Source organism: Gouania willdenowi, chromosome 3, assembly GCF_900634775.1.
Source record: "Gouania willdenowi chromosome 3, fGouWil2.1, whole genome shotgun sequence".
In the NCBI taxonomy this organism is placed as follows: domain Eukaryota; kingdom Metazoa; phylum Chordata; class Actinopteri; order Blenniiformes; family Gobiesocidae; genus Gouania; species Gouania willdenowi.
This window is the reverse complement of record NC_041046.1, coordinates 42,805,059-42,826,025: the sequence shown is the minus strand read 5'-3', so window position 1 is coordinate 42,826,025 and position 20,967 is coordinate 42,805,059. Positions and strand designations below refer to the sequence as shown.

General features: G+C 34.2%; 2 protein-coding genes across 2 annotated transcripts in view; one reads left to right on the top strand and one right to left on the bottom strand.

Annotated features, from left to right (window-relative positions):
• kcnq1.1 (potassium voltage-gated channel, KQT-like subfamily, member 1.1) overlaps positions 1-14,294 on the top strand; it is a 67,930-nt gene extending 53,636 nt beyond the window's left edge. The window contains exons 10-17 of the mRNA XM_028474439.1: positions 2,300-2,459; positions 2,534-2,599; positions 6,670-6,790; positions 10,211-10,286; positions 10,757-10,851; positions 11,216-11,262; positions 11,360-11,421; positions 13,143-14,294. Of these exons, the coding sequence (XP_028330240.1) occupies positions 2,300-2,459; positions 2,534-2,599; positions 6,670-6,790; positions 10,211-10,286; positions 10,757-10,851; positions 11,216-11,262; positions 11,360-11,421; positions 13,143-13,391 (876 nt within the window). The 3' untranslated portion in view covers positions 13,392-14,294. The remainder of the gene's footprint in view (positions 1-2,299; positions 2,460-2,533; positions 2,600-6,669; positions 6,791-10,210; positions 10,287-10,756; positions 10,852-11,215; positions 11,263-11,359; positions 11,422-13,142) is intronic.
• A 4,691-nt stretch (positions 14,295-18,985) lies between these two features.
• Positions 18,986-19,943, bottom strand: cdkn1ca (cyclin dependent kinase inhibitor 1Ca). Its single transcript, XM_028443251.1, has 2 exons — positions 19,382-19,943; positions 18,986-19,091 (listed from the first exon to the last, which is right to left on the bottom strand). The coding sequence occupies exons 1-2, from the start codon at positions 19,896-19,898 to the stop codon at positions 18,997-18,999; spliced, it is 612 nt and encodes a 203-aa protein (XP_028299052.1). The 5' UTR covers positions 19,899-19,943; the 3' UTR covers positions 18,986-18,996.
• Positions 19,944-20,967: the final 1,024 nt, after the last annotated feature.

Below are 20,967 nucleotides of genomic sequence, written 5' to 3'. Positions count from 1 at the left end.
CTGCATAGAGTGTGCTGATCACTTCTTCTACAGCTGTAGGTTTACAGTAATTTTCTTAGACAGCTGCACTTGTACTTACGGTTTAAATGCTCAACTTACGGAGATTCTAAAGGACGAGTTCACTCAAAATGTAATTATAATTTAAAAGGTGTATTCAAGGTGTATTCCACTTTCATTTGGCCACAGTAAGTTGGGGAAGTGTACGGCCCTCTTGCTACAGCAGCTATAAAGATATAGATTTTTAATGTAATGTATGTGTCAGAGTCGTCTGGATGTCCAAAAAGACTGAGCTTGGGTTTGAACCCCCGATACTATGCTGACGAGCGTGCCTCCTTACCCACTGCGCCACCATAACTTTTGAACAATGATGACATTTACCTCTTTACATTTGCCAAAGATCTGTTTTTACTTTACTACAGACGTCAGTAGTCGTTTTCATGCAGAACACCTTCTCAGTGTCTTTCCCTAGATGTTCTGTATCCACACAGTTATAAAGAAAATTACCATTTGCAAAAAAAACGTAAAGCAGCACAGCATTACTGATGTGAGCACGTCTGTGGTGTGTGATGTTAATAATATGTGTCAGAGAAGAGTGTCAAGGTTAATTAAAGTGTTCCTTTTGAAGCGTGTTCAGGTGGGCGGAGCCAGGTAGAAACCAAGGGTTTCTTTGACAAAACCTGCCAGTGTGCAGGTTCAGTTCATGGAGAATGTTACCATGGTGACAGACCATACCTCGCCTTCAGGAATGGGATACTCAGAGTTTCCCTCATTAGAACCACAACATACTGTCATCTGAACATAACCTGCTTTATGGGACACCCCTCTGGAGTTATTATGTGGGTTTACTTTGCACAAAACTAGAGTGAGGGCCTTTTGTGGCCCTCGAGCCACCTGTTGCCCACCTATGTGTGTTTAAGGTGATGTTGTACATAAATCAGTAGATAGAGAACAGGATGAAGACAACATTCAGCACTTTAACACACGTATTGATCGCTTCATGTTTCTGATCCTCTGGGACTTCATAGAGCAGCTGATGATGAATCATTCATGTGATAAATATGATTAAAAGGTCTGAATGGAACATGTCACTGCAGCATGTTATTATTATTAATAAAGTCACGCACACACTCTTTATTTACTGCTTTAATCCAGCTCTGTGTTCACTGCCTGTCACTGACTTAACCTGGTTAATACAACACTGTTTTTAATCAGATAATTAGATAAATACATTATTAAATAACTACACAGTTAAATAACAAAATGATCCAATAACCAGATCAAAATTTAGACAACTGAATTATTTATTATATATATATATAGATAATGAGAGGATTAATAAGATGATTAAAGACATATTGAAATAGTTTCATAACTAGATTATTAAATCCTTAAATAATCAGCTAATTAAATAAATAAATAAACAACTTATGATATTAAATAACTAGATAATTAATGAAATTATTGGATGACTACCTGTATTTAATTGTTAGATGATTAACCAGATAGTTAAATAATTTCATAATTGATAACTAGACAATCAACTTGAACATTTAATAATTAAATAACTAGCTGATTAAAAAATAGACAACTTCATAATTAAATAGCTAAAGGATTAAGTATTCAGATAATTCAATAACTATATGATGAGATTATTTACCAGAAGATGTAATAATTTCACATTTAGTTAACTAGATAATTATTGGATAATGAAATTATTAAATACATAGCTAAAATAGCTAACTATGTAATTAAGCAACTAAATGATTATGTATTTAGATAATTAATTAGATGATTGACCAGATATTAAAATTATTTCATAACTACTGTAAATATTGACTGAATAATGAAAGTATTAAATACCTAGCTATAATAGATAAATACCCAACTAGATAATTAAACTTAGAATTAATGAACTAGATCATTTGATAGCTAGATAAATAAATAACTTGATAACTAGATAATCATATCACCATATAATGGAACTACATTATTACATTAACTACATTATTAAATAACAGATTGAATACAGAGATTATTAAATACAGAGATAATTACATGAAATCAGATTTCCAACTACTAACTAACCAACCAATAAAAGTCTTAATAATAAATAATAATAAGTATGATTACTTTTATTATCCACTAATAAAAGAGTGTGTGTGAAAGGAAAGGTTTTGCTCTCTAGCGCCGCCACCTGTCAGACATTGTTACTGTGTTTTTCTTCATTTCAAACCCTTTTTCTTGCTTTTATGGACTGAAAGACAACTTTCACATGTTTTGATATGTTTTCATCGTCCAGGTGAAGATGAGGAGGAAGCTGAAGAGCTCTGACAGTAACGAGGCTAAAGCTCCTCCCAGAGTTCCTCCAATAGCTCCTCCCACTGTTCCCAGCATCACGTACGACTCTGTGTACGACTCTGTGTTCCACAGCTCAGATGTTTATAGCACAGCAGACACAGGTAGAGACATGCCCACCAGGAGGATTATGGGTAATGGAGTGTATTAAAGTATCCTGTGTGTGTGTTTGTTTTAGATGGTCAACGTTCCTGGACGTCTTCCTCTTCACTTCAATTCAGCTCCACTACTCCTACTGCTACAGGTCAAAGCTCACCATCACTTCTCACCAGATCAATCACTTTTAATCATTTATTATCACATCAATCACTTTTAATCATTTATTATCACATCAATCACTTTTAATCATTTATTATCACATCAATCACTTTTAATCATTTATTATCACATCAATCACAGTGAATTACTTCTTATTAAATCAATCAAATTGAATAATTCCATCAACAACAAAAAAACTGATTTGAAAAAAAATATATTTCTTATTATAATTACGAGTGCAGTGCCCGTAGGCACTACAGCAAGTATGTGTTGCTATAGAAAAGTGGGAGGTTAAGTAGCTTTTTCATGGATGGTTAAATGAGGTTGTGTTTGAAAGTGGGACGTCTTTCTGCTGCAAAGTGGCTCTTTAGATTATTTGGTGCTTAAATTAATTTATTACCAACAATAATGTAAAATTATTCACAATATGAGTTAACTTTTATATATATATATATATATATATACTTAAATTACTAATGTTAAAAAACATGCACTATATCAAATGTTTATTATATAAATACACCTTTATTTATACACTCTACAAAGTGGAAAAAAGAATAATTAGAAAATGGAAAAACAAACATTTAACTATGTACATATTACCTTAATTAACTTTCTGCATTTTACTACTGAACAAATTTAACAAACAGAAGCTTACAGAATCACACAAAATCCGTGTATCATTCGTTCATTCATTTTTCATTTTGTAACAAAAACATGAAAAACAAAAAAAAAAAACACTCATTATTTGATATTTGTTTCCAAAATCAAAATGAAAAACACCTTGTTTTTCAAATTCAAGCTCTTTTGCTTCGGTACAGAAAACGAACACCTTTATTCATTTTACTCCATTACCTATTAGTCCGTGACCCGGAAGTGAAGCGTTACACATTCTGAGAGAGATATCTTTATCTCTGCAACACTTAGGAGTTTCTAAATCCTCTGAAATGTCTGTGAGGAGGTTCTGTGTCCAACACCAGCTAAAGTGAAAAGGACACGTGTCTGATGCACAGTTGGAAGCAGCGATCAAGTCATGCCGTTAGCATAGCCGTTAGCGTCGGATGAGAGTACACTTCCGGGTCACGTACTTTGGCAAATCGGTAATGGAGAAAATGAATAAAGGTGTTTGTTTTCTGTTTTTTGTTTTCTGTACAGAAGCAAAAGAGCTTGAATTTGAAAAACAAGGTGTTTAGGAAACAAATATCAAATAATGAGACACATATTACACAACAACATATAAATTAAAATGTATGAAAGAAAATGAAAAAAATCTGCATCCAGATAACAGTTTTCTCTTTCAGTAGAGATTAGCTTTGAGGAAAGGTTCATCAGCTTTGAGGGGTTTGATCCTGGGGGGGTAAACTGATTTTGCTGCATGCGAGAGTAGCCACTGAATTCACATTTGAGCAAGCAGGAAGTGATGTCAAGCACGCATGGAGTTATGGAGATCGCGCAGAAAGTGACGGCACATGTAAACGCACACGAGAATTAACTTCATAGAGGGAAAACTATGGGTTTTATGCGCGTGGTTGTTGTTTTCACGCGTGTGGCTTTTTTTTAATGTGACACCATAGCCCCTCCCTCCCTTGGCTCAGCGCAGACAGAGATGAAACACACACATATAGACCAATGAATTGCGGCTTGAAGAGAAAAAAAGAGGAAAAGAAACAAAGCGGCTCCCAATCAAGGGCTCTTTGACGTGAACGACGGGAGCCAGCAATCGGAGCCGGTTCGTTCGCGACCGACACATCACTACAGTGATTGGCTCTAGTGCGCACGTGGCTGTGGTGGCGCCTGTGGACAATGCTCGCGGCATTTATGAAATAGTTTATTAACGGTATCATTGTAGTCCAAACAAATCCGATGTCGCACACCATTGAACCAAACAGCAGCCATGTTGAAACTCTCAGGTCAGTCTGATCCTGATCTGCAGAGATACAGTATTTAAGGAACAGACAGACAGATTCCTTGCTTTTATAGAGAGATTATTATTATCCCCCACCACAAACTGGAAGGGGATATAGGTTTGAGCTCCATCTTTTCTCAGAAACTGTTTAAGATACGGTGTGTGGCTTCGGGGTATCAATATCTTGATGGAGTTTGAAAATGAGAAGCGCGCAATTATTTTTTCCAGAGTTATTGGCCTTGTTCTGTTTGTTTTACTCTGACAGTTTTTCTCAGAAATCATTTAAAATAGGATAACCAAATTTGGTGTGTGACTTCAGGGTATCAATACCTTGATGGAGTTCGAAAATGAGAAGTGCTCAATTAGTTTTTAAGGAGTTATTGCCCTTGTTCCATTTTTTTGACTCTGTTCGAGGTATCTTGAAAGGGAACAGCTTTTCTTAGAAACCGTTTAAGATAGGATATCCAATTTTGGTGTGTGACTTCAGGGTATCAATATCAATACCTTGATGGAGTTCAAAAATGAGAAGTGCTCAATTATTTTTTCCCCCGAGTTATTGCCCTTGTTCTATTTTTGTTTACTATGTTTGAGGTATCTTCAAAGGGGACAGCTTTTCTTAGAAATCGTGTGTGTGTGTGTGTGTGTGTGTGTGTGTGCGTGTGCGTGTGCGTGTGTGTGTTGTGTGTGTGCGTGTGTGTCAGAAACCAGTCACAGGATAACATGATTACCAAGAGGACTGTTACACCACGTGGTCTGAGCATGCTATTTTAAAAAAATATGCAAAAAAGTAAATATATATATTTTAAAGTTAAATTTAAAGTTTAATTTTTTAGTTTAAAAAATTCTAAATATTCAAAATAAGTTTAAAAAAAATCATGTACAAATGTAAAAAATAAATAAATTACAATTTATTAGCAAAAAATTTTACCAAAAAAAATCTAAGATTGTTCTTGAAAAAGGGGAAAAACATGGACAAATATGCCTGTCTGAGCGCTCTGTGTATTACAAACACCAGTCACAGGATAACATGATCACCAATAGCACTGTAGCACATTTTGGTTTTTTCATGCCATTTGTTTCCAACAGTATGAGCATTTATCTTGTTTTTTTATTAATTTCCACGCCTGTGGTGTAATAGATTGATCTGGTTAATCTAGTGGGAGCATACACGAGGAACTCTCCACTCTGTGCACGTGATACATGCACTCACTCGCTCACTCACTCACATATGAAACTCTAACAGCTCTAAATGTCCTGGGAAGTGTTTCCACTTAAAGAAAACATTCACCGCCTAAAGTGGTTTAATTAAACTTCCATGTAGTTCTAGATTCTAGAACATTTACTGGTGACTAACACTGATCAATGGAAACCATTCAGTGTTTTTATTACAAACTCTGAACAACATCAACCTGTGATGGTTTATAAAAAATGAATGTGACTAAATGAACTCCTGATGATTTTATCAGTAGAAACAGAGCTTTATGATTAGAACACACTGATTATACTGCCCTCTAGTGTCTGAGCTGTGATACAGTACTGTAATCTAAACACTGCGTGTGTTGATAAAATGATGGCGACGAATGTGTTTTAAAATTAAACTTAATACTTTTTTCTGACAGTGAAATCTAATTAATTTAACATGTTTTTTGTAAAATTGTTTAAAATGTGTTTTTAAAATGAAAAAAAAGTAGATGAATGTTTGACAAAATCTAATAATTTGTATTTTGTCAAACATGTGTTTATATATTTATAAAAATATAAATTATATTTTATAGAAAATATAAATTCTACTCTTTGAAGTCAAAAAAACAAAATGTAATAAAAAATTAAATATACTGTAAATATTAAATATTAACATTTTTAAATGTAAAAAACTATTAAAAATTATAATAAATAAGAAAATATCTATACTTTGTAATAGATTTTTTTAATTTAAAGAATGTTAAAAAACATTTTACAAAAATGTCATTTTTAGAAAATTGTTTTATGTATGTTTTAAAAAACATACATAAATGTAAAAATAAAAAATATAGAAATTTAAGTGTAAAAAAATGTTACCAAATAATTTACATTTGTGTGTGTGCGTGCGTGCGTGCGTGCGTGCGTGCGTGTGTGTGTGTGTGCGTGTGTGTGTGTGTGCGTGTGTGTAGTGAACAGTCCTGGACGCCTAGAGGTGAACTCTGACCTGAGGAGAAACTGCAGCTTTGTGGATGACGTTGATCTGGAGTCAGAGAGAGAATGTGAGCTACTTCCTGTGGCCTCTGTTTCACAGTGAGTTTAACACTTTTAATCCCACTCTACTTTATTATTGATGTATAAGTCACATACTCAGTTTAAATAAAAGTTTATAGATATTTACATTGCAATAATCTCATTTATGATATGATGTAAATCAGTAACGGACATCGTTTTATCAAAGTGGACGGAGCCACGAACATGTGATTGTATCTGATCTGAGGGTCACATGATCAACATTCATGTCAGCATTAGAATAATGACCAATCACAGTATTAACACAGGAAACTACAAAGAGTTAATGTGTGTTTTTAATGTCATTTTTTGATCAACTTTGTGCATTTTTGTTTTTGTTTTCTGCATTTTACTACTGAACAAATGTAACAAACAGAAGCTTACAGAATCACACAAAATCTGTGTTTTATTCGTTCATTCGTTTTTCATTTTGTAACAAAAACATGAAAAAAAAAAAAACACTCATTATTTGATATTTGTTTCCAAAACCAAAATGAAAAACGCCTTGTTTTTCAAATTCAAGCTCTTTTGCTTCGGTACAGAAAACGAACACCTTTATTCATTTTCTCCATTACCTATTAGTCCGTGACCCGGAAGTGAAGCGTTACACATTCTGAGAGAGATATCTTTATCTCTGCAACACTTAGGAGTTTCTAAATCCTCTGAAATGTCCGTGAGGAGGTTCTGTGTCCAACACCAGCTAAAGTGAAAAGGACACGTGTCTGATGCACAGTTGGAAGCAGCGATCAAGTCATGCCGTTAGCATAGCCGTTAGCGTCGGATGAGAGTACACTTCCGGGTCACGTGCTTTGGCAAATCGGTGATGGAGAAAATGAATAAAGGTGTTTGTTTTCTGTTTTTTGTTTTCTGTACAGAAGCAAAAGAGCTTGATTTTGAAAAACAAGGTGTTTAGGAAACAAATATCAAATAATGAGACACGTATTTCACAACAACATATAAATTAAAATGTATAAAAGAAAATGAAAAAAATCTGCATCCAGATAACAGTTTTCTCTTTCACTAGAGATTAGCTTTGAGGAAAAGTTCATCAGCTTTGAGGGGTTTGATCCTGGGGGGTAAACTGATTTTGCTGCATGCGAGAGTAGCCACTGAATTCACATTTGAGTAAGCAGGAAGTGATGTCAAGCACGCATGGAGTTATGGAGATCACACTATATTAAATAACTGTTTATGTTTCTTTAATAGTGTTTTACAATGTTGATTTTGTTCGATGGCTAAATACTTGTTTATGTGGATCTTTGTTATGAATTTTATATTTTGATAAGCGCATTGAGATGACTTTGTTGAAAATTGCGCTATACAAATGAAGTTGAAATGAATTGAATTGAATTGAATTAACACTTGCCAGCAGAAACATATGAAGTTGTCATTGGTGTTGACATTGGTGGTCTCGATTTGGAACGCCCTGCCTACCCTACCCTAGTGCTCACGGCACGTCACTGGGGTGGGTGGTGGGTCAGAGAGAGGGGGCGCTGGGGGACGCTTGGGGGTCATTTTGTGTATTTTTGTGGTCGAGCCGCACTAACTTAAACTGAGGGCCACATATGGCCCCCGTGCCACCAGTTGCCCATGTCTGTGCTGGTCAGTGTGTGTAGTTGTGTGTTTCTCCTGTAGTTAAACAAAGACCCTGCTTCCTGTTTCCTACTTCCTGTCTGTGTGGCCTAATCCTTTATGAATGGATTCATCTAACATCTCTCTACACACTGAGTTAGTTGTGTGTGTTTCTCACAGTGTTGTGTGTCAGTGTGACCAGAGCTTTGTGCGATGGCTTTAATGAAGACGTGACACTGAGTTGATTTATTTCTCTCACAATAATAAAACTCTGATATTCAGAGTGTTATAGGCACAGTTTGAACCAACGCTGTGATGGAAACACTTTCATTACTTGTTACTATGATTGTCCATAAATATTTAAACACAACTCCTTACAGAATAATATACCGCAACATTATTGTACGTACATTTATCATTTTTATTTACAAAAACACAAGCACCAGCTTTAATTTGACTGTGAAATATTTAAATATAACCAGTCATATATTTCTAGTGTTCTTGGATCTCACTGCAGCCTTCGATACAGTGGATTATCATCTACTGCTGCAGAGACTAGAAAGTGTTTGTGGGATTAAAGAAACAGCGCTGGGTTGGTTTAAATCCTACCTATTAGACAAAACCTGCTTTGTTCATGTTATTAATCTCTCCTCAGTGCACACCAGAGTTAATCATGGAGTTCCACAAGGTTCAGTTTTGGGACCAATACTCTTTACATTATATATGCTTCCACTAGGTAACGTTATTAGACAACATTATATACATTTCAATTGCTATGCAGATGATACACAGCTTTATCTCACAATGAAATCAGATGAAACTCATCAGTTATTAAAACTCCAGGCTTGTCTTAAATACATCACATCCTGGATGAAACGTAACTTTCTCTTTCTTAACCAGGATAAAACCGAAGTGATTTTATTTGGTCCAAAACAACTCAGAGATAAATTATCAGAGCAAATAGTGTCTCTTGTCATTACTCCGTCACCTAGCACCACAGTAAAAAACTTAGGCGTTATTTTTTATACTGACTTATCCTTTAATTCTCATTTTAAACACATCACAAGGACAGCTTTCTTCCACCTCTGTAATATCTGTAAAATCAGATATTAATAGCAATAACCTAAAATGGACTTGGTCTCGTTGTTCTGGTCACAATCATAGACCATTACACACAATGATCAACACCTCAGACCACTGCGAGAGACGATTACATTCAAAACCTACTTATTTACTAAAGAGTACACCGTATAGTTGTGATAATTAAAGTGGACAAGCTCCATCTGTAGTAAGCACTGAGATCACTATGTGCACCCAGTACATGACAAAACCTTGTCTGTAATGTAGCATCAGAGCATGGTGGAATATTAATAATAACCTAAACACTAGGAACGAGTGTATCATGTTTTCCTGCAGTCAGTGCCTTCTCCTCGTCCTCCGAGGGCTCTCTTCTGTTTCAGGTGTCTTGATGTTGGTTCACAGCTCAACTAGTCTGGAACACACTGATGGTCTATCCTTCTAATCTCTTCTGTTTGTCCTTCTGTTCACTAACCCAACCAGTGGAAGCAGATGTTCTCCACCTCTGAACCTGGTTCTGCTGGAGATTTCTTCCTATAAAAAATAGGGAGTTTTTTCTTCCCACTGTCGCTAAATGTTTGTTCATGTGGATCGTGTTGGATTCTTATTCTTACTATAGACTTTATATTTTGTTAAGCACACTGAGATGATTTTGTTGTAATTTGCACAATATAAATAAAGTTGCGTTGAGTTACAAAATTCAAAGATTGTATTGATCAAATGGATATAAACACATTAAACAGATGAGGATGTTAATGTTGCGTTCAGGGTCTTTCTGTAAACTCTCCACAGGCTGACAGAGGCTCATCGTAAAGCCATTCGAGTCATTCAGAAGATGCGTTTCTTTGTAGCAAAGAGGAACTTTCAGGTAAAACACATATTTTACACATTTTACTCTTTCATCTGAAAACACTCGGATTTAAGATCTGAAATGATTTCAAATGACACTAGTTGCTACGTGCTAAGCTAACCCAAACAAGTGGGACTAATGGCTACATGCTAAGCTAACTCAACATGTAGGACTACTTGCTACGTGCTAAGCTAACCAAACAAGTGGGATCTAGTTGCTACATGCTAAGCTAACCCAAACAAGTGGTACTGGGGGCTACATGGTAAGCTAACTCAAACATGTGGAACTAGTTGCTGAGTGCTAAGCTAACCAAACATGTGGGACTAGTTGCTAAGTGCTAAGCTAACCCAAACAAGTAGGACTGATTGCTGCGTGTTACTCCATTTGCATCTTTATTGATTGTTAATGATGCAAAAATCCATGTTTAAACAGACACACGTGTGTTTTTGTGTGTGTGTGTGTGTGTGTGTTTTCCCTTTGTTGTGCAGCAAGCTCGTAAGCCGTACGACGTGCGTGATGTGATTGAACAATATTCTCAGGGTCACCTCAACCTCATGGTTCGCATCAAAGAGCTTCAGAGACGGTAAGTTGTACCATGCAGGCTGATGTTGTGGTTCACTTAGTGATCAAGTTATCTTGTGACTGGTTTCTGATTTTTAAGTCGTATATTTATAAAAAAAGGAAAATAAATGCATAACCATCATATTATCAAAAATTTTTAGTGAGCGCTTGCATTAGTTGGTGTTACGGTTGGACTGGTGATCATGTTTTCTCATGTTAACACTTTTTTAAACAATATGTTCATTACTTGAGCATATTATTATTAATATTTTATTTACCTACTTTGTTGGTGCTGGTGGTGAAATATTTTTGAAAAGTATCGTCTTTGACTTTGATCCAAACCTGATCATCAGTAACTGGTTCCTGTTCTGTTTGGTGTTTCTCAGACTGGATCAGTCGTTGGGGAAGACCTCTTTATTCCAGACAGGTTCAGGTAACGGAAAGCCTTCTTAAACGTAATCTCTCTAACCATTAATAACAAACCTTAATAAGACACTATCTGTTTGAATCATTCTGGTTTGTGTGTGAAGATCGAGCCAAAGATCGAGGAAGCAACTCCATAGGATCCAGACTCAAGAGGATGGAGGACAAGGTCGGGTTTTTTCTCATTTCTTTGTACAATTATCAGTTTGTGTCCAAAATGACTCCAAAAATGCACAAGATGATGACTAGAATACTCATCTTTTGTGTTGTTGGATTAATTTTGTTGTCATTTTCTATATTTTTATTTTTGCCTATGCCTATTTATTTTAGATTTTGTATTATTTGTGTATATTTGTTGTTGTCATTTTGTATATTTTTGCGTATTTTCTGTTGTTATTTTTTACATTTTTTTTATTTTTGCCTGTTTATTTAAATTTTTTATATTCTTTGTGTATATTTTTTGTTGTCATTCTGTGTATTTTTTGTTGTCATTTGTATGTTTTTTTAAATTTTTGCCTATGTTTTATTATTTGTAGGGATGTAAAGAGTCAGTTAAAAATCAATTCATAGGTATCACTGTTCACATCGATACTGTGAAAATTGAATCGCAATACTTTTTTAAACAGCAGAGGGTGCTATATATTTATCCATCTCTTGTCCAGAAGTGTAGGCGGCGGGCGGAATCTGCTAATACTTTCTTCCTGGCCGCCTTTTGCTCTTAAACATATTCATAAATGATTCCTTACCCCTTTAGCACCGAAAGAATATCTGTAATATTACGTGAATATCTGTAAACGTCACGTTTTTCTATTAGCTCTGTCTGCTAGCGCATAGCATCTCTTCTTCACTGCAAGGATATGTGCATGCCAACCGACCACTGGGTTACCAGCGCTCACTGCTGGTCCAAACAAATATCTGACCTAAATCAGTGCAATTTTTTTTAAGTCCAATTGTTAAGGCACAAAATAAATTTTCAGTTGCACTTTTAAAAAGAAAAAGAACTATTATGCAGTTTTGCATTGTTTACTATAGACCCAGAATTTAAATTAAAAGGCTTCGCCTTCATTTGTATTATTCCTTTATTTATTTCATTCAAGATTTGTTTTTAGTTAAATTGCATTGTTTTTAATAGTTTATCAAGGGATTATTTTGACAATGAAAAATAAAAGGAAAACAGTACAGTTTTTTATAGTTTTGAACCCAAAAAAAGAAAGGTATATTTTTCAGTCATCATTTGTCTACAGTCCCATTTTGTAAAATAAATCGTGAGAGAATTGTATCGTGAACCCAGTATCGTGAATCAAATCATATCGGGAGTTGAGTGAATCGTTACATCCCTAATTATTTGTGTTTATTTTTTGTTGTCATTTTGTAATTTTTTTTATTGTCAGTCTGTATACTTTTGTGTATTTTCTGTTGTCATTTTTCATATTTTTTTGTATTTTCTGTTGTCGCTTTGTATATTTAAATTTTTCCTCATGTTTATTTTTCATTCATTTAATTCTTGTGTCATTTTTGTGTCCATTTGTACATTTTTGGGGCTAGTTAGTTATCAGTTGTAGTTGTGTTAAACATTGTGTTACTGTATTTCCTCTGTTACTGCAGCATTTAGTGAAGTGATTGGTTTAAGCAGCAGCAGGAATCAAACGGATTTATGTCACACTGACTAAATACTAAAGATAATTAGAAGCGTGTCCAGAGTTTACACAAACAGAGACACACTAACTACTAATTGTGTGTGGAACTACTCAGGATTTGCTTCTCACTTTAAATAGAAAGTGAGTCGAACGAAAGACAATAATGTAAGAAAAGCTGCAGAGAAACACTGAGGAATGAGTAAAAACATGAGGAATCTGATTATTTATGTGTGCGTGTGTGTTGAACAAACAGATCACACACATGGATCAGACTCTGCAGCGTTTCATGGACTCTCTGTCCTTCCTTCAGAGGGACCAGGAAACAGGAAATAGAACCAGGAACAACCAGGAAACAGGAAACAGAACCAGGAACAACCAAGAAACAGGAAACAGAACCAGAAACGCCAACAGTTTCCCGAGCTATGATCAGCTGTCCTTTAACATTCTCAGAACAGCTGCTGATGCTACGAGCAACGAAGAACATCTGGATGAGACTGACTGACATCCGTCTGTGACTGACAGATGCTATTTAAGTAGCAAAATTACACAAAACAAACAGCAATATTAAAAAGAAAAACGACTCCAAAAAATAACAATAACACCAAATATGCATAAAATTAGACAAAAACAGAAAAAGATAAATAAATGCAAAAACACATTAAAACAACAAAATTGCACTTGATTTGTGAAGCAAAGGAACATAAAAAATTACTGCTAAACCGCTGAATATGCATGAAGTGACCAAAAAATACACATGAATTCAAAGACACATTAAAGCAAAAACACAACAAAATGACACTTTATATAAAAAAATACACAAAACAAAAGCAATATTTTAAAAAACGACTCCTTAAAATGTACAATAACACCAAATGTGCATGAAATGACACAAAAACCCACAAAATGAATGAAAAAAATGACACTTTAGAACAAGCAAAGCTACCTAAAACAAAAGTAATGATAAAAAACAACTGAAACTACAATACCAGCAAAGATGCATAAAATGAAACAAAACACACAAAATAAACTATAAAAGGATGCATAACCGCAAAAACACATAAAACATCAAAAATGACACTTTAGAAAAACCAAAAGTACTCAAAAAAAACAATAATAATAAGAAACAGACTTCTTAAAACATATAATAACACCAAATATGCATAAAAACAATAAAAAAAATAGACAAAATTAATTCAAAAAGACACAAATAAAGCAAAAAGCGATGGACTGGCGCCCTGTCCAGGGAGGACCCCCGCCTATCGCTCTGTGTGAGCTGGAGATTAGCACCAGCAGATCCGTGCGACCCTGAAATAGGACAGAGCGGGTCTGAAGATGGATGGATGGATGGACATTAAAGCAAAAACACTAAAAAACCAACTAAATTACACTAATTTAAAAAAATACATAAAACACTAATACACTCAATTCAATTCAACTTTATTTAAATAGCTCAAAATACAACAAAGTCATCTCAAAGCACTGAATAAAATATAAAGTCCATAGTAAAAAAGAACGAACCCAACAAGATCCACATGAACAAGCATTCAGCAACAATGACAATAGCAATATTTTTTAAAAAAACCAAATCTTTAGAAATTACAATATCACCAAATTTGCATAAAATAAATTAGAAAAATACACAAAATGAATCCAAAAAGATGAACAACAGCAAAAACACACAAAACGATAACAAAATTACATTTTATTTAAGCTGCAAAAGTACTCAAAACAATAGCAATAGTAGGAATATGACTCCTAAAAAATAATAGCGCCAAATATGCATAAAGTGACCAAAAAATACCCAACAATTGATCCAAAAAGACACAAAGCATCAACAAAAACGCACAAAAAGGAAAAATGACTGCAGAGGAGGAATAACATCTCTAAGTGTCCGATTCCTCGTCGAAAAACAACTCCACTGACTGTTTTTATCAGCGTCTTAATGTGAAAGGATTCCCATCATGTTTGTACGTTTAGTCGCTTTATTCTGAAAGGAACAACAAAGATGAGTTCAGAGATGGATCAGAGGGTGTGTGTGTGTGTGTGTGTGTGTGTGTGCGTGTGCGTGTGTTTAATGATAAAAAGCAGCTGAATGTGTAACAAAGAAGTCCTGAATGTATTCAAAGGCCTTTTCAAAATAAAGCTGAACATTAAAGGAGCAAAACAACATTCATTTGTGACGATAACACGGCGTGATCTCACTTTAAGCCAGGTCAAAGGTCATCCATCACTTGTTAGCATCTTTTTGAGCTTTAGCATTTGTTAACGCCTGACTATGAGGTTCCAGGGGGCGTGTCCTGTCCTCTCCGACCAATAGAAAGCTGGAGGGCAGCAGATGGTGACCTCTGACCTCTGTGTCCAGCTGCATTCCTCCACAGAAAGACTTTCAGTGAACATCTGCCCCTGGATCAGCTCCACAATGGAGACGCTCGCCTGAAGTGTGTGAGGGCACCACACAAACACACACACACACACACACCATAAATACACACTTTTACATCCATTCAACACACACACAATACAATAATATGAAGTCAATACGACACAAAAACAGTCAGGATGGATAAGATTTAGAAAAAAAGAAAATTTAATTTTAATATTTGTTCTTTAGAATTGATTAAATATAATTAGTTTAAATGACATTGTTGGATTCAAACAACACTGATACAATCAACTCTACAAAGCCTTAGTCTGTGTTAATCTTTTAGATTATTTCAACTCTGAGTTTAAGTTTTTACAATTGTGTTAAACTGACAAAAAAAATGGTCACATGTAAACTTTCCAAGTGTTAACATTAACTAGATAAATGAGCATTGCCGTGAGTGGGAATGCGCGGCTGTACGTGTTTATTGTCAATGAACACAAGTTTGTACACATCAGCAAAAGCTTAGATATTTGGAGGCAGTACTCACAGGGAATTAACAGTATTACATTAAATACCATTATTTAGAGTCAGAGTTACAGACATTGTGCAGGGCAAGATTTGAACCAGGGGTCTACATGATGATTGCTCAAAGTTAGGCAGAAGCAGGCTTTGATCACACTGAGCTACAGCTGCACATAGAAGACTGAGGGTAAAAGTCCTACTTGTGGAAGTAAAGTAAGCAGTAAATGCTAAGCATTCCAACTAAAAGTATAATTATAAGAAAGAAGAAGATTTTAGCAACATTTTAAGCTGCAGAATTTAAACTTTAACAGCAGTTTTCCTCAAAGTTCAGGAGCAACAGCTGTCACACTCTAGCAGATCTAATCAAGCACTCTAACTGTGCCACGGCACCGATCCGGTGAAATATTATCATTGTCACTAAGGAGCAGAACTATTTGCTATTTAAACGGTGTAAATTGATTAAAATTTGCATGAATCAGATCTGACTTCATTTGATTTAACTTGTGCTTTTTGTAAACCATCCCAGTTTTTGTGTGAGAAAATATGTTGGTAGGAGTGGGTGAGCTCCCCAGTTTTGTTTTTTTGTTGTGTTCAACTGTAATACTGTACAGTATGTTAAAAAAAAAAAAAAAAAAAAAAAAAAAACGGTAAGGCAGAACTTAACTATAACCATCCTCTTCTATATTCTGGAGTGAATGTTGTTGTGAATAATGTTCATGATGAAAATTTTGTCTTTCTAAATAAAGAGAGAATAATAATAAAATAAATTAATAAATAATAATAAAATTAGCACGAAGCATGGAAAACAGGGTCAAGTGAAACCTCTACAAATGACTTAGAATTGTAGATTAGACAGTAGGCAACATTTTAGTGCTAAAATTGTGTCTGAGTTAAAAATTGACAGAGATATAGCAGTTTACATTAAAAGCATAAAACATAGTATTATATTAAAGGTATAGGTGTGAGCATATCACAAATCGCAGCATTGTCACTAAGCAGTGCAACATTTTGATATTTGAGTTTTGTTGATAAGTTAAGAATTGGCAGAGTAGTAGCACGCCAAAATATGATCGGAAGAATAAGAAAAAAAGTAGATCACATTTCCACAATAACATGACAAAATCTTTAATGGTCAACAATGGTCTACTCTAGACAAACAAAAATCAGATGAGCAAAATTCCAAACAAACAAAAATCCAAACTGACAAAATTCCAGACAAATAAATTTCCAAACGGAAAAAATTCAAAGGGCAAAATCCCTCTCTTGGGTATAAATTCCAATCAAATAAATTAAATAACACAAAATAAATATAAATGCAAATAATTTTAAAGGATTAAAAATGTATTGATACAGATTTTATAAAGTAAGAAATTCTTAAGATATATTTTAAGAAAATAAGAAAAAGTATAAAATATTTAGTTTTTTTTTTTAAATATGTAAATACTCCACAGTGGGTGATATAAAGGGTTAAAAAAGTGTGAGTTTTGTCATGGGTCAGTGTGTAAATAGTCCACAGTGGGTGATTTAAAGGGTTAAATTGTGACCTGTGGAGCTGATTTAAATGTGTGTAGAAACAAAGTGAAGAAGTCACTCTTTTGTTCATATTGTTCTTCTCTGCACAGCAGATGGCCTCCGCACACCCTTTCACAATAAAAGCTTCTACAGCCCAGTTGTTAACTTCAGCAACACAAATCAGTAGAATAATAATATATGTGTGGAAATATGGCATGTATTTATGTTGATTTCCTACAGTTTTTAATTGACTTTACTCTTTTTTTTCCTGTTTTTTTTTTTTTTCTGCTTTAATTGACAAAATTTCCATTCTGGAACCAATACAATATTTTTCTATGTTTTATGTTATTTTATAAAAATGCAAATACATTTTCTATCAATCAAAAGTGCTTGAAAAGATCTTAACAGATTTTTAACACTTTTTTTTTGCATTGTGTTTGCTCCAAACTGCTGCTGAAAAACCATTTTATTTATATTTTATAATTTTTACGACAAACCCCACAGCTTTCTTTGTTGGTTTTGAACTTTACAGATAAAAAAAACCTGTTTTTCACTCACTTAAAACCACACACGAACGGATTTAAAAACTTTATATATTTCCTATAAATTAACTTGTGTAATGTTAAACCATTGTTTTTTCTGTTTTTTAAATTAAACAGTTTTTATTATAGATAAACATTTGTCAGGTTCAATCCTCTGTTTTTCTCCATTGTTATAGATTATAAAACTTTAAAGGTGACTTTTTCTTTCACTTCAACCACTTGCATCGCTTTTGTTGCGATGCGTTCAAGGTTTGTCGGAATTTCAAACAACTTAAGGAGACACCAGTAAAAACAAATACAAACTGGAGTTCAAAAATGTATTTATTTGTACAAGTGTTTTTTTTTGTTGTTGTTGTTTTTTTACATTGTGTGCAAACTGCAAACAAAACTTTAAACTCAATGAAAATAAAGTCATTTATTGTAGATTTAATGAAACAAAAACTTCAAATGAGTTTTATACACGAGCCAGCAATTCTTTAATCCTTTGATATCAATGACATTATTTTATCAATCATTGGCTCAAACAGAAAAAAACACACACAAAACAGTAAAAATCAGTTTAGATATTAAAATAATAAACATTAAATAAAAAAAAAAAAAAACAGAAGAAAACATTCAAATGGCTTTAAATAAAACAACCGTAAATAAAATCAATAATACAAAAGAAATAATAGTTTTATTCATTGGAATAATCATAACACACAAAAAAAGAAAATAATTAATAATAACAACAAAATCACTTTCAATTCTTAACAAATTATATTGAAAAAAAATAAGTCATTTTTTGTAGATTTAATGTAATGTCAGTTTTATACACAAGCCAGCAATTGTCTCATTCTTATACAAACTATATTATTTTATCAATCGTTGGCTCAAAAATATTAATGCTCACATTAAATTAATAAAACAAGAAAACATTGAAATGACTTTAAATAAAACGACCATAAATAAAACATAAAACAAAAATAATAGTTTTATTCACTGGGATAATCATGAAAAAAAAGAAAATAAATAATAATAATAATGATAATGAAGAGAAAAGAATTCTTAAGAAATAAAAGAAAAGTTTCATTCATTTGGATAATCAAGACAAAATAAATAATAATAATAAAATAATTCTTTAGAAATCAAAGCTAAATGAAGTCTTTTGTTGATGGTTTCCGTGTTCATCTGATTGTTTTGCAGAAAGCTGCTTCAGGAGAGTTCATCTGTGTGAGGACGCTCCTGCTTTCTGTGCTTTTCCTCCTTTTTGGAAAGAAATCTGCAAAGAAACGACAACAAAAAAATGTTTAGATGTGGATTAACATTTAGATTAAACTGGGAATGTTCACCTATCATGAAATTAAAAAGGAAAACACTTTAAACAAACTTTTAATCTCAACATTGTTGATTATTTTAATGCATTTAAGGAATGAGTCACATCTAATTTTAGGAAAATGTTAATTTAATTAAATATAATAATTAAGCACAAATGGGTTTTTTTTTCTGTTTCACTTTGATTTTGAGAAAACTTTGTAGTTTTAAAAAGTAAAAATGTCTAAATGTTCTGACCTGTTATACGAGTGTTGCTCCGTGTTTCCAGCCTCCGTTTTCTGCAGACCATCATCACTGGTTTGTTGGAGACTATGGAGACGTTCTCCTGGTTTTTCTGGTTTCTGTTGGAGGTGATGGAGATGTTTTCCTGTTTTTTGTTGAAAATGATAGAAATGTTTTCCTGGTTTTTGTTGGAAATGTTTTCCTGGTCTGTGATGGAGACGTTCTCCTGTTTTTTATGGGAGACTGTGGACAGGTTGTCCTGGTTTTTGTTGGAGTTGATGGAGAGCTTTTCTTGGTCTGTTCCTGGTCCATCTTCCTGGTTCCTCCTCTTCCTCTCCTCCTGATAGAAGGACACAGCAGACGTTTCCTCCCACTCAAAGCTTCCAGGAAGTGGCGTGTGGGACAGGAAATCAAAGTTCCAGCGTTGCCGGTCGTCCTTCATCATCTGCTCCATCCTGTTCCTCAGCTCCTCCTGCAGCAGGGCGTGGTCCACAGACCCAAACAGGTTCCTACACACCATGGAGGAGGCCATGCTGCTGTGGGACTTACAGGTTCTCTCTGTCTCTCCTCAGAGCTGCTGCTGGAGCTTTAAAGGCTGAGGGCGCTCTGTGATTGGTCATCACATGGGGGAGGAGGCTCCTGATTGGCTGCAGCTGCCTATTGAAGAGGTAGGGCAGTGGTCCATTGTGTCCATGGAGAGCTTTGGTAGAGGAGGAGCTTCAGTTACCATGGAAACGGCAGAGTGAGAAACAGCTGAAACAAAGATTGATGGAAATGTGATATAACAGGAAACAACTTAGTTTGTGGGTTTTTGTTGTTTATTGTGTCATGACTATTTGTTTTTGTTTTTTGTATAATTTTCTAATTACTTTTGTGTCGTCGTGTGTTTCTGGAGTAATTTTGTGTATTTTTGTTGTTTTTTTGTCTGTAATTCTCTGAGTAATTTTGTGTGTTTATGCTCTTTTTTTAATCTATTTTTCTGCCACGTTGTGGGTTTTTGTTGTTATTTTGTGTATTTTAGTTTGTTTGTGTTATGAGCCATTTTTCTGTGTTTGTGGTCATCTTGTGTGTTTTTTGGAGTCATTTTGTGTGTTTTTGCTGTTTATTTGTGTATTTATGCATTATTTTTCTGGCATTTTGTGTTTTGTTGTTATTTTTGTGTATTTATGCATTTTTATTTTTTGCCATTTGGTATTTGTGCTCAACCTTTGTGTTTTTTGGAGTAATTTTGTGTATTCTTGTTGCTGTTTTGTGTATTTTTCTGCCGTTTTGTGTGTTTTGGGGGACTATTTGTGCGTTTGTGGTCATCTTCTGTTTGTTTATGCAGTTTTTTGTTTTATATACTTCCCTTTTGCGTGTTTTTCTTATTTCTATATTTATTTTTTGTTGTCATTTTGTATATTTTCTGGTTTTGTGTGTGTGTTATGAGTCATTTTGTGTTTTTGATGATCTTGTATGTTTTTTGGAGTCATCTTTCTGTATTTTTTATTCAATTTTTTTGCTGTTTTGTGTATTTTTCTACCATTTTGTGTGTTTTTGGAGACATTTTGTGTGTTTTTGGAGACATTTTGTGTGTTTTTGGAGACATTTTGTGTGTTTTT